Source organism: Aquarana catesbeiana, linkage group LG03 (genome assembly GCF_042186555.1).
Source record: "Aquarana catesbeiana isolate 2022-GZ linkage group LG03, ASM4218655v1, whole genome shotgun sequence".
Classification (NCBI taxonomy): Eukaryota; Metazoa; Chordata; class Amphibia; order Anura; family Ranidae; genus Aquarana; species Aquarana catesbeiana.
In genome coordinates this window covers 719,981,430-719,998,865 of record NC_133326.1, presented here as the reverse complement: position 1 = coordinate 719,998,865, position 17,436 = coordinate 719,981,430, and the positions used below count along the sequence as shown (strand labels likewise).

General features: G+C 44.1%; 2 protein-coding genes across 2 annotated transcripts in view; both read right to left on the bottom strand.

The window, feature by feature from the left end:
- Positions 1-1,608: 1,608 nt before the first annotated feature.
- LOC141133717 (E3 ubiquitin/ISG15 ligase TRIM25-like) lies at positions 1,609-3,618 on the bottom strand. The gene has a single exon (XM_073623238.1). It carries the CDS (start codon positions 3,589-3,591, stop codon positions 1,924-1,926), a length of 1,668 nt encoding a protein of 555 aa, XP_073479339.1. The 5' UTR covers positions 3,592-3,618; the 3' UTR covers positions 1,609-1,923.
- Positions 3,619-16,702: 13,084 nt separating this feature from the next.
- LOC141134916 (CD209 antigen-like protein C) overlaps positions 16,703-17,436 on the bottom strand; it is a 68,430-nt gene continuing 67,696 nt past the window's right edge. Inside the window, exon 7 of the mRNA XM_073624349.1 lies at positions 16,703-17,048. Coding sequence (XP_073480450.1) covers positions 16,910-17,048 — 139 coding nt within the window. The 3' untranslated portion in view covers positions 16,703-16,909. The remainder of the gene's footprint in view (positions 17,049-17,436) is intronic.

Sequence of the window (17,436 nt, the reverse complement as noted above, 5' to 3'; positions counted from 1 at the left end):
ACATTTTGTACAATTTCATGCTCCCAACTTTGTGGGAAAAGTTTGGGGATGGCCCCTTCCTGTTCCAACATGACTGCGCACCAGTGTACAAAGCAAAGTCCATAAAGACATGGGTGAGCGAGATTGGGGTGGAGGAACTTGACTGGCCTGCACAGAGTCCTGACCTCAACCCGATAGAATGGTTTTGGGATGAATTAAAGCAGAGACTTCTCGTCCACATCAGTGTCCGACCTCACAAATGCGCTTCTAGATGAATGGTCAAACATTCCCATAGACACTCTCCTAAACCTTGTGGACAGCCTTCCCAGACGGGTTGAAGCTGTTATAGCTGCAAAGGGTGGACCAACTCAACATTGAACCCTACAGGCTAAGACTGGGATGCCATTAAAGTTCATGTTTGTGTAAAGGCAGGTGTCCCAATACTTTTGGTAATATAGTGTAGTATGTGACTAAAACATTAATGTATTTCCTATCCCAATATCACACCAACCTTCTTCTAGAATTACTCTACCAATTAAAGCGGTATAATAAACCCGAAACCAAAAATGACATATATTGCAGCTTACCAATCATTAGATGTGGCGGCTACATTTGTTTTCCTTTTTTTAGGCTTTTTTCCCAGTTTTCACCTGGTGATCTGGCCAGAAACAAACCTCCTGTATTAGAGCGCCCCAATTATTCATAAAAATGTACATAAAATTATTTCAAAATTAAATCAAACTTGAGTAGAAACACCAGCCCCCTGCCAGGAACCCTTGCCACGTGTGGAAGCAGTGGTCTCCCTGCAGAGATCTGACACACCCTCTGTTGAGTCAAATCTAGATCTCTCCAATTCGTAAAGCTCATACCCCCTGTTAATTGGCTGTGACTAGTTGTGACTCAGCAATGGGCATGTTGGACCTCTGCAGAGAGACAGCTGCTTCCACACAGAGATCAAGGGTTCTTCTTTGAAGCATTTTGGCAGGGCGAAGGCTTTTCTACTTAGGCTGTGGCTGCTTTCTAAAACAACATTAAAAAACCAACTTTGCACAGTTTTTGGTTTGAAGCCCTTGGAATGTATTTATCAGATTTAACCTGTTGGTGCCGACAGTATGCAAATATGCGTCCTCTCAGAGGGTGAGCCTTGGTACTGAGCGGCTGCCTATTTGTGTGCAATATGACAAATACAGCTGTGCCGAGAGTGTGCGCCCAGTGCCGGCATATTTCTGGTGGCGAACAGAAAGCTCCCGATCGCTGCTTGCGATCGGCAGCTTTCCAATCCTGTGACCCCCCGTGACAGCCAATCACAGCGGTCACATGATCATAAGCCCCGTCCCACCTCCTGCCACCCTAAACCCCTTAAAGGGCTGGGAGGCGCTGAAAGTTAAGCTAAAAGTTCTATTGGGATTTAATGACATCACAAAGTTCAAGAACTCTGATTGGATAAGATGAGACATTAATAAAAACATGTTCTGGTGTAAATTTCCAGGGGGCGACATAGAGCACTGCAGAGCTCAGACCCCCCGACCCTGTATAGAGGAGATAGATGACAGACGTTTCCGTTTTGTTCTCTTTTCTCACTCTAACCCTAAACTTTATCTCCCCTCCTCCACATTTTTGGGGGTTCAGTCCTCCTGAGAGGGGTACACCCGGTCACACAATAATGTTACTTTGTACATCAACAAACCAAAAAAACATCTCACACCTACAGTATAAACTGACTTTTTCTATTCTACTCATTTATTTCCTCTATTACATTGCAGATCAGCATGATTTTGTAGCACAGCCTCCTATTTCTGTAACCCTGCACCCTGATTTGTACTGTACCCCAAACTACAATAAAAGAGACACTGACTGGAGTCCCCACCATCTGCCCCATTGGATGAATATTTAACCGATCTGACCCTCCCTTACTATGATGTCATCAGTCTCTGGGCGGAGCTCTCACATGTCCAGTTTCCCCCCACAGATCTTTATACAACCTTTTGGTACCCATAACACAGCATGGAGGGGCTCAGTGAAGGTGGTGGTGAAGGTGTGGAGATGTCGGATCGGGTCACACAGATCATAAAAGGAGATCCGTCCGGCCTCATAATCCAGATATATCCTGACTCTGTTACTGGAGAGATTGGTGGGTAAAGGGATCTTATTATTGTCATGTATCACCCAATACTGATTACCATCCCTGTCCAATCCCCAGGACATCTTATTCCTTCCAATCACTGACTCCCCCCCTCCCCTCTCTATACTGGGGTAACACATCCCGACTCTCCATCTATCTGACCCCCCGACATCCACTTCCCAGTAATGTCTCCCTGAGGAGAAACTCTGACTGCTTAACACCTGAGAACAATACTGAAATCTCTCTGGTGTTTTGGGGTGATTCTGGTTTATATCTGACTTGGATACAGTTTTCCTGTCATCTGATATCAGTAGATTATTATGAGCTGTGTTTACATCCAGTAATATGTCTGCAGCTCCCTGTATATAGGAGTATACATTTACCTCTGTTATTATATCAGATAAACCTGTGTGTAAGACCCCCGCCACATCCAGACCCCCTCCATCATGGAGGAGTTCCTCATATCTCTCTCTGTCCTCATTATCTCCATCCTCAGTATCACACAAGTCACCTGTGTCTGATTCCTCATCATCTCCATCCTCAGTATCACATAAGTCACCTGTGTCTGATTCCTCATCATCTCCATCCTCAGTATCACACAAGTCACCTGTGTCTGATTCCTGTAAGACAGTCAGTGGATCCGTCATGTTACACAGCTCCTCAATGTGACGCATCTTCCTGGACAGCTCCTCCTTCTTTATTTCCAGATCCCGGATGAAGATGGAGATCCGCTCTGCCCTCCCGGAGATTTCCTTCAGGACTCTCTTCTCCAGGTCTTCCAGACGTCTCCTGAGATCTCTAAACAGGACAGTGACTCTCTCGGTGTCACCAGCTGCTTCTTCTTCTACTTTCCTCCTGTGTTCCTGCAGACTCTGGACTCTTTCCTCCATCTCCTCTCTCATTGTCAGAAGTTTCTGCAGAACATTCCTCAGTGTCTCCTTCTTCTTCTCAGAAGCCTCATCCAGTGACTCCATCTCATGTCCTTTATGTTCTCCAATCATACAACAAGACACACAGATACAGGTCACATCCTCAGTGCAGTAATACTCCAGGATCTTCTTATGGACGGAGCATTTCCTGCTCTCCATGGACAAGGTGGGGTCACATAAGATGTGTTCTGGGGAGTTTTTGTGGACTCTCAGGTGTTTATCACACAGAGAAACCTCACAGAGCAGACAGGATCTAACAGCAGGTACAGGAGTGTCCACACAGTGAGTACAGAAGACCCCGGACTCCTCCCGATCTGGTTGAGCAGACAGGAAATTCTCCACTATGTTACGTAGTGTTATGTTCCTGTGCAGTGCAGGCCGATCCGGAAACTTCTCTCTACATTCAGGACAGGAATATCCTCCAGACCCCTCCTGTGTATCCAGCACACGATCAATACAGACCCGGCAGAAGTTGTGTCCACATCTCAGTATTACAGGATCGGTATAAATGTTCAGACAGACGGAACATTCCAGCTCGGCTCTCAGATCACCAGACGCCATCGCTGACAGTAGATGAGGAAATGAAATGAAATTCTCTGACACCGGAGAAGAATGCAGTTGGGAGGGTCACGTCCTCTACACAGGGTGAGGCTGGGCTGTGACTTGTACTGTAGTCATAGGATTCGTTATATGAAGGGACACATATAATAAAAACATCTCCTGTAGGACAATGTTCATCTCCTGGGAATATAACAGACATTTTTGTATTTCTACAATATACTGCTATCTGGATGATATATAAATATTACAAAAAAAAAAAAAACAACTTTGTTGCCAATTCCTTTTATTTTTGTTCTGAAGAAAAAGCTGTGTGTTCCACCATGTCCTTTCCAGACTGATTCCTGAGTGGGAGGGTCGGCACTCATTATAACCACCTGGTGCAATTTCAGTATTCTATTGAGGACAGTTGCTGTGTTTGCATCCTTTTGGAAAAAATTAACCCTTTGAAAGATATCCACCAAAAAGGGGGTGCCTAATACTGTACTTGTGTGCAAATGTGAGATATTCAGTGAGCCAATCACAGCGGCAGGAAATGACATTTCTGGGGTGTTCTGTACACCAGGTTTCCATAGTGCATTGAATATTTGCTGTGCAAAATACAAATACTCCAGTGGATATAGTGCCAATATGGGGCAGATAGACACAAGTTGTAGGATAGAAACGGTATCTAGCAATGTGCAGAGGGTTCATCCAGAATTTGTAGCCACACCCCTTCAGCACGTGATGGGTTTTATATATGTATAAGATATTGGGATCTGAGCACAGGTATGAAGGGGAGGAAAGACGAGAGATGATGGTGGAACTCAGATTGTGACTGATACTCTGACTACACCACGTGGGGGGTGGGGGGCCTAGCACACCCTTACACCATGAGCACCAGTGCCCGGGGCCCGGCAGGAACTGCAGTCATGAGCAAAGTTCATCATTAAGGCTTAGAGATGAGCTGACACTGCAAGTAATATGAAGCTGAATCTCTTTTCTATGAGTTGTCCCCTCGCTCTACATTCAGTGCTGTACTTGTGGTGTATTAGGGGCAGCGGGATGAACCACACGGCGCCCACCAGTCAGCGTACCTCTGTTACCTCCCTCCCAGTAACAGAATGAAACCTGCCCAACACATAGTGCGGGTCTTATGTGTGTCCTATGTTGACTCTTCATCAGTGTTAATTTCGTAAACATTTTCAACCAAAAAAATTTCATCAGCGGCATTTTTTTTACAGTGACGAAAACAAAAAACTAAATGTACACCACATTTTTCTCCACTGACAAAAAACTATGATGAAAATCAATTATGTTTTCATTAACCACTTACAGACTGGAAGATTTTGCCCCCCTAATGACCAGGCCATTTTTTTACGATTCGGCGCTGCGTCGCTTTAACTGACAATTGCGCGGACGTGCAACGTTGCACCCAAACAAAATTGACGTCCTTTTTTCCCCACAAATAGAGCTTTCTTTTGGTGGTATTTGATCACCTCTGTGTTTTTTTTGTTTTTTTATGCTATAAACCAGTGGTTCTCAACCTGGGGGTCGAATTACGATTTGCCAGGGGTCACTGAATCCTGGGCTGTTCCTGAAGCCCGCACCACTCTCCCAGCTTTTTCGCGGCTGCCCAACTGAGCTTTTCCTGGAGCCTGTGGCCGCCCACTCATCCTCTTCGCAGCCACCCATTCAGTTCACAGCATGGCTGGGGGGCAGAGACTAGAAGTCAGTTGACTGGTGAGGAATGTGAAGTGGGAAAGGCTGGAGGAGACCCTATCCCCTGATTTCGGCATAGGTGTTACTACTGTGAGACACCACAGAGCTGGAGACACAGTGATTAAAACTACCTGTGATTAGAGTTGCCATTAAAAGTCCCCACTACAGTTCTCAGATCAGCAGATGACTTTGATCAAGAGCACCCAAGTTGGCTAAACAGAACTCCCCCCAACACTGCCACTCATCCCATACCCCCACCCCCCCACCAAGGAGTAAGAATAGAGAATACATGGAAGGGAGAGGAAAAGAGGGGGGGAAGGACAAAGAAAAAGGGAGAGAAAAAATAAGAGCAAGAACAAGAAAGATGGCTAAAGAGAGGGATGGGGGGAAAAATACAAGACATTAGGATACAGAGAGAGATAAAAGGGAAAGAAAGGAACAAAGAGAGTGGTACATCCTAAAATGTACCATAAGGGGTTTAATACTGTAAGAGTGGAAGGGACTCGGGGAGCGCTAAATGTCCATGGGTTAGGGGTGCAAATTACTTGTCTTGCCTTGGGTGCTGACAACCCACGCTACAAAAATAATTTTACTGTTAGGGGTCCTCACGACTTGGGAAATTTTATCAAGGGGTCACGGCACTAGAAAGGTTGAGAACCACTGCTATAAACAAAAAAAAGAGCGACAATTTTGAAAAAAAACAATATTTTTTTTTTACTTTTTGCTATAATAAATACCCCCAAAAATGTTTTTAAAAAACAAATTTCTTCCTCAGTTTAGGCCGGTATTCTTCTACATATTTTTGGTAAAAAAAAAGATTGGTTTGTGCAAAATTTTCTACAAACTAGGGGAAAGTTTTATGGCATTTTTATTATTATTTTTTTTTTTTACTAGTAATGACGGTGATCTGCAGTTTTTAGCAGTACTGCGACATTGAGGCGGACAGATCGGACACTTTTTTTTTTTTTTTAAACAGTGTTTTTTATTAATCTTTATCACATACAGGATATAATAACAACGTAGTGCATAGTCAATTCAATGTACATATAACAATTATGCCTCGTACACACGGTCGGACTTTGTTCGGACATTCCGACAACAAAATCCTAGGATTTTTTTCCGACGTATGTTGGCTCAAACTTGTCTTGCATACACACGGTCACACAAAGTTGTCGGAAAATCCGATCGTTCTGAACGCGGTGACGTAAAACACGTACGTCGGGACTATAAACGGGGCAGTGGCCAATAGCTTTCATCCCTTTATTTATTCTGAGCATGCGTGGCACTTTGTCCGTCGGATTTGTGTACACACGATCGGAATTTCCGACAACGGATTTTGTTGTCGGAAAATTTTATAGCCTGCTCTCAAACTTTGTGTGTCGGAAAAAAAAACGATGGAAAATGTGTGATGGAGCCCACACACGGCCGGAATTTCCTGACAACAGGGTCCTATCACACATTTTCCGTCGGAAAATCCGACCGTGTGTACAGGGCATTAGTCAGTATCAGATGTGTTTCTCTCAAGAAAGTTTACACTTATATTCTACATATGTTCATAACGGAATGTTTTTTTCCCCAGCAATTCTTGGACGAATAACAATAGTTCACAGTTACAAACTAAACAGCCTTATCTAACTACCCTGTTTCCCTGAAAATAAGACCTAGCGTGATTGTCGGTGATGGCTGCAATATAAGCCCCACCCCCAAATAAGCCCTAGTTAAAGTCCTTGTAGGTCTTATTTTCAGGGTAGGGCTTATTTTCGGGGAAACAGGGTAGGGCTTACTTGGGGGGTAGGGCTTATATTGCAGTAATCACTGACAATCACGCTAGGTCTTATTTTCGGGGAAACAGGGTAAGCACTTGCACATATAGCAATCGACAGTATAAACTTAAACCTATTCAAGTCTAATTCCTCAAATATAACACAGGCAAATAGGAGTATCCATAGTAGTAGTCCCCTTCATAGCCCATCATACACATCGCATTGTCTTCACACCCCAAGATCAGCCCATCATTCAGGGAATTCGCATGTATCTGTAAGTTCAGTCCATTCTCCCCATATCTTCATGAATTTACCAGCACACCCCCTAGCTTCATATTGTGAGTTTATATAATCGGTAATACCTGGTTAATGAAGGTTTTCCACTGGTTAAGGGAGATTGATGTAGAATATATCCACTGCAAAGTTATCGTTTTCCTGTCATAGTATAATACCCTGTTTCCCTGAAAATAAGACCTAGCGTGATTGTCGGTGTTGGCTGCAATATAAGCCCTACCCCCCAAATAAGCCCTACCCTCTTTCCCCGAAAATAAGCCCTACCCTGAAAACAAGACCTACAAGGACTTTAACTAGGGCTTATTTGGGGGGTAGGGCTTATATTGCAGCCATCCCCGACAATCCTGCTAGGTCTTATTTTCGGGGAAACAGGGTAAGAAGCGCAGAAATTGTTCTTGATATGAGCTCAACGCCACATCCTCGAGAACCGCCAATATACACCACTTTGGGCTGCAAATATTGGGTGAATTAAAGTTAGTTGCAATAAAGTGAGTTACTTGTGATCGAAATGGTCATATTTTTCGCAACTCCAGAGAATGTGGAGTAGGTCACCTGTGTTCTAATGACGTTTGTGGCAAAGGGTTGTGGTTAGTTTCTTCATACGGAGTATAATAAATCCTATGAAAGATTTGTATCATTCTGTCCCTAGCAGAGATTGTAGTGACAAAATATGTATTAAGAAGTTCTTCCCAATTTTCATCTGTGAGATCTGGTATACTTGCTACCCATTGGCTTTTCAGAGCCTGAAGTCTAGTGGGGTTACATTGTCCCAATACCTTATAGTAAGTGGAGGTCAGACCTGTGTGTTCTGGTTGTATTAAGGTTCCTCCCAAGGTGGAGTTTTTGGAAGAAAACGTCTCTAAGCCCTAATTGGGACATGGCTGCATGTTTCAATTGGAGATATTTAAAATTCCATGCGTTGAGTATCCCGAGTTCCTTTCGTAGTGTTAGAAAAGACTTAAATTGGCCTTGGTCATATAATTGATGTATGTGTTTTAATCCCTTTACAGCCCATAAGCAGGCATCCGGCAGGTCATAAAAGTGAGGAAATGTGGGGTTGAGCCATATAACCATACCATACATATCAACTCCAGTCCCCAAGGCGCACCAACGTGTAGTGTTTTCAGGATTTCCCTCAAATGAAACAGCTGTGGTAATTACTAAGGCAGTGAAACTGATCAAATCACCTGTGCAAAACAATGATAAGCCTGAAAACATGACCTGTTGGGGCGCCTTGAGGACTGGAGTTGAGAAACACTGCCATACATACAGACCCAATAATGACCAACTGAGAAAAGCATGCCTGCTTAGTCTCCCTATAAATTTAGAGCAGCCTATGGGGTGGCGCAGACATCGTGGCCCTGTCCTGAGTGGCTCTGTCACGAGTGATGCGCAGTTTCACCGACGCAGTTATCAATTCTGATCATGTCAGGTAAACATCTTCTATCCATCTGTACATCTCTACTGAACTGACATTGCTTTTAACATTTTTGGTAAATGTCTTCTGCTGCCATATCTTTAGACTTCTATATTTAATGCTAGCTCTAAACCAACCCCACTGCAATAGCAATATTACTGGTGGTTGATTCTCAACCCCATTTTGGCTTGAGTGATCAAGAGAGGTAATTACGACCCTAGCCTGTGTCTGTAGCTGGTCTGGTATTGGCCATCTCCTCTCTCATATTCAGGTGTCTCAAATCAGACCCAATAATGACCAACTGAGAAAAGCATGCCTGCTTAGTCTCCCTATAAATTTAGAGCAGCCTATGGGGTGGCGAAAACAGGGGCAAGGCACAGACACCATGGCTCTGTCACCAGTGATGTGCAGTTTCACCGACGCAGTTTACCGAAAAGAAGGATAACTAAAAGCTGGATGAAGATACAAAAAGAACTCTGCACCACTCTGCAAGACGACGCGCAAACCAGCCTTTGCCTTTTTTTTTTTTAATATATTTTATATAAAGTCAGTTTCCCACTCTCTATCCACTAACATGCACCTTATTATCTTCCTTCTCACATTGGTGTCTTCTATCCTCAAATTATCTTTACTCTACCCCTCCTCTCTTCCCTGCAGCATGTACATATCACCCTCACTCCTACCCTCTCCCTACTATGGCACCCATCATCTCCTGCATTTGCTGCATCCACATGCTGACATAAACACCAGGGCCACTAGACACGTGCGCTCATGCACATCCCACTCCCGCCTTGCCTTTCTTGCCCTCCTCCTTCTCCTAGTCTCAGGTGACATTTCTCCTAATCTTGGTCCGCCATTTTCCAACTGCAAGCCACATATCCAATTCCCCTCCCCCTTTGGCAACCTCCACAATCCACTCAGTTTAATTTCTATCCCTCTGCTTCCTCAAAGCAGCCCACCAATTTCGTGCACCCTTTGGAACGCCCGCTCCATCTGTAACAAGCTAACATCTGCACATGACCTCTTCATCTCTCATCGCTTTAACATACTCGCCATAACAGAAACCTGGCTTCAAAATTTTGACTCAGCTTCTCCCGCTGCCCTCTCCCATGGTGGTCTCCATTGGACTCACTCCCCCAGACCCAACAGACAGAAAGGAGGTGAAGTTGGCTTCCTTCTGTCCCCACAAAGCACCTTCCAAGTCCTTCCTGTCCCTCCCTCTCTATCCCTCTCATCTTTCGAGATGCACTGTATTCATCTGATTTCTCCCGTTTCTCTGAGGATTGCAGCAATTTATAGGCCTCCAGGACCGGTATCGCACTTTTTTGATGACTTTGCTGCCTGGCTACCCTACTTTCTCTCCTCTGAAATACCCACCATTATTCTTGGTGACTTTAACATTCATGTCAATGTTAACAGCCCAACTACAGCTAAACTTCTCGACTTAACCTCATCTTTTGACCTAACCCAATGGACACATACTTCCACCCACTCCAATGGTAATACCCTTGACCTTGTATTCTCCCATCTCTGCAACCCTGCCAACCTCACCAACACCCCCTTTCCTCTATCTGATCACAACCTCATTACTTTCACTGTATCCTTGCCTCCAACCACCCATCCCTCCAAGCAGCAAACAATTACTTGTAGAAACCTTTGCCAGTTTAAAACTTCTCTTCTCTATTCTGCTACTGACCACCTATATGACATAATCTCTCCCCTGTCCTGTCCTGACCTGGCCACCTCTGTCTACAACAGTTCACTCTCATCATCACTAGATGCACTTGCTCCTCTAACCACACGCAGAATCAGGCCCCGACCATTACAACCCTGGCAAACTGACAACACTAGAAATCTCAAGAGACTTTGCCGTGCTCTTGAACGACTGTGCCGTAAAACCAAATGCCTGCAAGACTTCACCCTATATAAATCTGCCCTTCTCAAATACAATTCCTGCCTCAGTGCTGCCAAACAAGCCTACTTTGTCTCTCTTTTTAATTCCTTATCATCCAGTCCCCGTCGGCTCTTCTCAACCTTTAACTCTCTGCTTCGTCCCCCACCCCCCTCTACCCACTAACTCACTCACTGCCCAAGAGATTGCCACTTCACTTCAAATACAAGATTGATGCAATTCGTGAGGACATCTCCACTGTGCATACATCTTCCCCACACAACATACCTGGCCTAACAGCACATTCAACACTCTCCTCTTTTGAATTGGCTACTACTGAAGAGGTTACAAAACTTTTCTCAGATGCCCACTTAACCAATTGTCCCCTGGATCCTGTTCCCTCACAACTACTACGGTCACCCTCTTCTTCTATCCTATGCTCCCTCACCCACATCTTCAATCTCTCCCTCTCTAGTGGCATTTTCCCCTCCCCTCTAAAACATGCACAGATCACTCCCATACTTAAAAAGCCCTCACTGGACCCCACCAACCTGAACAACTTAAGACCCATCTCATTGCTCCCATTTACCTCTAAACTTCTAGAACACTTAGTCTACAACCGTCTTAGCTCCTACCTCAATGAAAATAACCTTCTTGACCCCTTACAGTCTGGCTTTTGCTCACAGCACTCCACAGAAACTACCTTACTAAAACTCACTAACGATTTACTAACTGCTAAAACCAACGGCCAGTACTCCATACTCCTACTACTTGACCTCTCTGCGGCCTTTGATACTGTTGACCACCCGCTCCTTCTCAATAAACTACATTCCCTTAGCCTCCGGGATTCTGCTCTCTCCTGGTTCTCTGCCTATTTATCACAGCGCTCCTTCAGTGTCACCTACAACTCTGTCTCCTCCTCTCCATTGCCCCTTTCTGTGGGGGTCCCCAAGGCTCTGTTCTTGGACCCCTTCTCTTCTCTATCTACAGGTATATATAGTGTAGCGCTGATTAAGGTGATGATTTTTACAAATTTCAAAGAAGTATCAAACAGTTATTCCTAACTCCATGTATTCCATAATGAGAGGGGACTCCAATAAGCATCTGTTGCATATATAATATAAAAATAAAATATAAAAACTGAAAGTCCCGCACAGGTAATGGGGTTATACACCCCGTGGATACCAAACTAAAGGAAATGATATGTAATAAATGGATCCTCCGTATGGAAGCAATGCAGGCTTACCGGAACTGTTGGACTCATAGAGACATATGTCACCTGAGTCAATAACGCTTGTATTGACTTCATCTGGGGTCTGAGTAGACGAAACGCGTCAGGAGACTCCACTGCCTGCCACTATTTTACTATAAGCGCTTTTTAATACGGAAAATGTAAGTGTATTACTTTTCAATAAATTTACTTTTAAAAACGTTATCACACTAGAGGTCTGCCGAGAGTCCTAGAACAACATTTGGATTCCACAACGTTTCATTGGGAAACCCCACTTCATTGCATGGTGGCAATACAAGCGTTATTGACTCAGGTGACATATGTCTCTCTGAGTCACATAGTTACATAGTTACATAGTTAGTAAGGTTGAATAAAGACACCAGTCCATCCAGTTCAACCTGAGTGAGTGTGTGTCTACAACCCTGACCCTTGTTCCTAACCCTGTACATCGCACACTCACATCAGTCCCTACCCTCAATCAAAGGTCCCCATTCATATACTAGGGCCAATTTTGGACAGAAGCCAATTAACCTACCAGCATGTCTTTGGAGTCCAACAGTTCTGGTAAGCCTGCATTGCTTCCATACGGAGGATCCATTTATTACATATCATTTCCTTTAGTTTGATATCCACGGGGTGTATAACCCCATTACCTGTGCGGGACTTTCAGTTTTTATATTTTATTTTTATATTATATATGCAACAGATGCTTATTGGAGTCCCCTCTCATTATGGAATACATGGAGTTAGGAATAACTGTTTGATATTTCTTTGAAATTTGTAAAAATCATCACCTTAATCAGCGCTACACTATATATACCTGCATTATTGACAAATTTCCTTATTTGTTGTGTGAGCTGCTAATTGTACAGAGTGAGCGCAGTGTCTTTGGAGATTTTTTTCTTCTCTATCTACACCTACTCCCTTGTTCACTTGATAACCGCCCACGACTTCCAATACCACTTATACGCCAACGACACCCAAATCTATCTGTCTACTCCTCACCTCACTCCTTCAGTCTCCGCTCACATTACTAACTTACTAACTGACATATCAGCATGGATGTCGCACCACTTCCTTAAACTAAATCTCTCTAAAACTGAGCTATTAATATTCCCCCCCGCCCGTGCCCCCCTCCATGACTTTTCCATCAAAATCAACAATGCAACCATCAGTCCCTCCCCTCACGCCAGGGTACTAGGTGTAATCCTAGACTCTGACTTGTCATTTAAGCCTCAAATCCAATCGTTGTCAAAAGTTTGTAGAATTCACCTCCGTAACATCTCTAAAATTCACCCCTTTTTAACAAATGAAACTACCAAGCTCCTCATTCACTCCCTTGTTATCTCTCGCCTTGACTATGGCAACTCTCTTCTCCTTGGCCTGCCTCTCCATAGGCTATCCCCTCTTCAGTCTATCATGAATGCTGCTGCCAGACTTATCCACCTTACCAACCACTCAGTGCCTGCCAACCCTCTCCTCCAATCCCTACACTGACCACCACCCCTCTCCTCCAATCCCTACACTGGCTCCCAATCACCCAGCAAATTAAATTAAAAATACTAACCACAACATACAAAGCCATTCACAACTCTGCCCTGAGCTACATCACAATCTTGTCTCCAAATATCACCCAAATTGTCCTCTCTGCTCTTCTCAAGACCTCCTACTCTCAAGCTCTCTCATCTCCTCCTCTCATGCTCATCTCCAGGATTTCTCCAGAGCCTCTCCCATCCTCTGGAACTCGCTACCTCCACCTGTCTGGCTATCCCCTACTCTTGCTACCTTCAGGCGATCCCTGAAACCTCATCTCTTCAGGAAAGCTTATAACATCTCTAACTAATCTCCTACCACTTCCATCAGCTCATTTCCCACAGTTTGTACCACCTGCCCCACCCTATTAGATTGTAAGCTCTTCTGAGCAAGGCCCTCTTAGTCCTCCTGTATCTTATTATATTATAACTGTATTGTCTCCCTTTTATATTGTAAAGCGCTGCGTAAACTGTTGGCGCTATATAAATCCTGTATAATAATAATAGTAATCTTCCAAAAATCAAATTTCGAATAGAATAAATTCAGTTTAGAGTGGAATTCAAATAGTTTCAAACGTTCTGTATTTGGTCGACTTGAGTTCAAGTTGACTGAATTAGGCAATTTCGAATTGATTTGAATAAACAAAACTACTGGGAGAAAAGACAGCGCTGCGCTGCAGGGGGATCACCTGCCAGACTCTTCCATTCCTGAGCCCCCCCTTTGATGTCGGAGCAGTTAGATTGACCGGACCATATTGGAGTCGGTGGCACACGCTGACAAAGACCCGGATATCAACTTCCCATCTGTCCCTGCAGAGGGCTATATCTGCAAGCCCATACGACCTTGCCACAGAGGAGGTCCAACTATTGGGGTAAGCGTACATCTATTATCCGGAAACAGTCCCTTCAGCTCATTATTTTCCTGATTTTGTGATGAGATATATCAAATGGATTTTTTTCTTTACCTTATTTGTTGAACTTATTCACGGACTGATTACAGGTGTCACTTGGATGTGTGATTATTTATAATTTATATTCAGATTATGTAAATATTTTGTTGGATCCTTGAGAAAGGATTTCATACACTTGTCACTTTTATTTTCGCAGTGATTCACACACACATTGTGTCTCCTAGGCATCTTTTTATTAATCACATTATTGCTAGCGCAAAAAAATTTTTTTATTTATATGTTTATCACTTCATGGATATTTGGAGTTTTTTTTGCAGCTGCATCTTTGTGAATTTAATCTTTTATCACGTTTGGCTCATTAGCGCAGGTTTCTTCCACCATTTCTCGAATAAACAAAACAAATTCCGAAAACAAATTAAACAAATATTTTTTTTTTTTTTGCATAAACAGTTTATTAAGTTTACATATACTTTAAAAAGTCACAAGTGCAAGTAATAACAGTGGCGCTCTGACTGAGAAAGTCCAGAAGGTGAACAGCCAACAAAAAAAAAAAAGGGGGGGGGGGAGACCAAATGAACCAGTGCTAACAATTAATAATACCCTCCTCCGAGAACTGGTGAAGTCCATACAGAATAATGGGCTCTGGTCAAGTGAGCTGAGCAGGCAGGGTGGGTGAGAGGGAGAACAAAAAAAAAGGGGGGGGGGTGAAGGGAAGGTTGGGGGGCAGAGGGAGGGGTGAGAAGGAGGACATGGTCAAATAAAGAAGAGGGGGTGAGGACATCACCAGCTGCTCTCTCCAGTGTCTAGCACAGGGATCCTCAAACGAAGATCCTCCAGCTGTTGCAGAACTACACGTCCCATGAGGCATTGTGAAACTCTGACATTCACAGACAAGACTAGGCATGATGGGAATTGAAGTTCCTGAACAACTGGAGGGCCGTAGTTTGAAGACCCATGGTCTAGCAGATCATACAGCAAGGCGTGTCGCACCCGAAGTGTAACACAAAGGTAACCCCACAGGGTTAGTGGTTAAATAGTCCTAATAAATCACGTGGCGTCTCATGTATAGTTGAGAGCTTTTGAAGGTTGTCCACAGTTACCATATGGCAGTGAACTTAGAAATCTTATCTAAAGTAATGTGGATCAGCAAATCCATCTCCACCACCCAAGTTAAATGAATAATTTATGTAAAATAAGGAATCAAAACAAAACAAAAATAATTTTTCTCACTCTGCACATGTGTACTGTTCACCTCTATGACCAGCTGCGTTGAACCAGCAGGTCGTTAGAACGGTAAGCTCAAGAAACACCGGTAAGCGGTGGTTATGGGCAGGATGACCACTTCTGCTGCTGCTAAAAGCGATCCAGCAGCTAATCAGCCGCTCTGATCACTTTCATGAAAAAAGAGAATCAACAGCTGAAAAAAAAAGCGGGGCTATGGCTGACAGCTTCAGAAAACAACTTCATATGTATTTCGGTCATGATGGCTAGGAGACAATCGCATGGTGAAGGTTTATATATACCGTATTTATCGGCGTATAACACGCACCCCAAGTTTAGGAGGAAATTTTAAGGAAAAAAAACTTTTAGGAGGGAAGTTTAAGGAAAAAAAACTTACATTAAAATGCCCATCAATGCAGCCTTATCGTATCCATCTGCAGCCTTTTCAGTGTCAGTGCAGCCTTGCCCCAGTGCAGTCTTGTCAGTGCAGCCTTGTCAGTGCAGCTTTGTCAGTGCAGCCTTGTCAGTGCGACCTTGTCAGTGCGACCTTGTCAGTGCAGCCTTGTCAGTGCAGCCTTGTCAGTGCAGCCTTGTCAGTGCAGCTTTGCCCCAGTGCAGCCTTGCCCCAGTGCAGCTTTGTTAGTGCAGCTTTGTTAGTGCAGCTTTGTTAGTGCAGCTTTGCCAGTGCAGGTTTGCCCGTGCCACTTTGCCCCAGTCCAGCCATGTCAGTGCAGCTTTGTGCACTCGCCGCCGACATACACAGCCGTGGGTAGATTCAAATATGGCACCGAGACTGCAGGGCTTCGTTGGAGCCGAGATACACATACCCGAGTGTACCCGCTCACAGTCACGCCCAGTCCTGCCCTATGATGGACATAACACAGGTCCAAGGGCGGGACTGGGCGTGACGGCGGCCCCGAAAAAAGCCGAGAACACTCGGGTATGTGTATCTCGGCTCCGACGAAGCCCTGCAGTCTCGGCGCCATATTTGAATCTACCCAAGGCTGTGTATGTCGGCGGCGACCGCGGCAATTGCCGCGATCGCTCCGATAACACAAAATCGGCGGGGATCAGCCTATAACATGCACCCACGATTTTCCCCTGATTTTCAGGGGAAAAAAGTGCGTGTTATATGCCGATAAGTACAATATATATATATATATATATATATATATATATATATATATATATATATATATATATACCTCATGGTATATGGTCTCATTCAATGGAAATAAAACATGGAGCAAAAGCAAATGGTTTCCCACAACCTAACCTCCTAGTACAGTCATGGAACTCCTGTGGCATGGAAGCAGATATCATACAGAGAAGAGAGGTCACAGTATACAGAGAGCATATCTCAGCACCTCGAGAGAGCTTCACATATAGAACGTTTCTTATCATCACAAGGATAGTCATTTAGTAACCAAATGTTTTTCCTAAGCTCTATGCAGTTTTCATGACCTCCTAAGTTGTTGGGTTCTCCTTTTTCCCACAAACTGCAAAAAGAAGAAAAATGAGAAGATCAGAATATTTCACATTTGGGCCTCCTTCACACTAGGCCGTTTTCATGCAGCCACCAGATTCATGGGGCTGGAATGACTGCGGCCTGCGAATAGCAGAGACCTCTCAGCCTATATAAACTAACAAGAGGCGGACAGCAGTTGCAACCAAGTATTGGGACGCCTGCCTTTACACCCACATGAATTTCTTGGGATTTCTCTTACTCTCCTCCGCTATGTGTCTTTTGTGTTCTATCCTAGCCACCCTGATTGCACCCTTACATTTCTTGTTGCATTCTTTGTAAAGTCGGAATGCTGATGATGATCCCTCATATTACCAAAAGTATCGGGACGCCTTTACACCCACATGAATTTTAATGGCATC

What these genes read in the sequence shown, in the direction of transcription:
- LOC141133717 (XM_073623238.1), bottom strand. Translation starts at nt 3,591, where the DNA reads ATGGCGTCTGGTGATCTGAGAGCCGAGCTGGAATGTTCCGTCTGTCTG.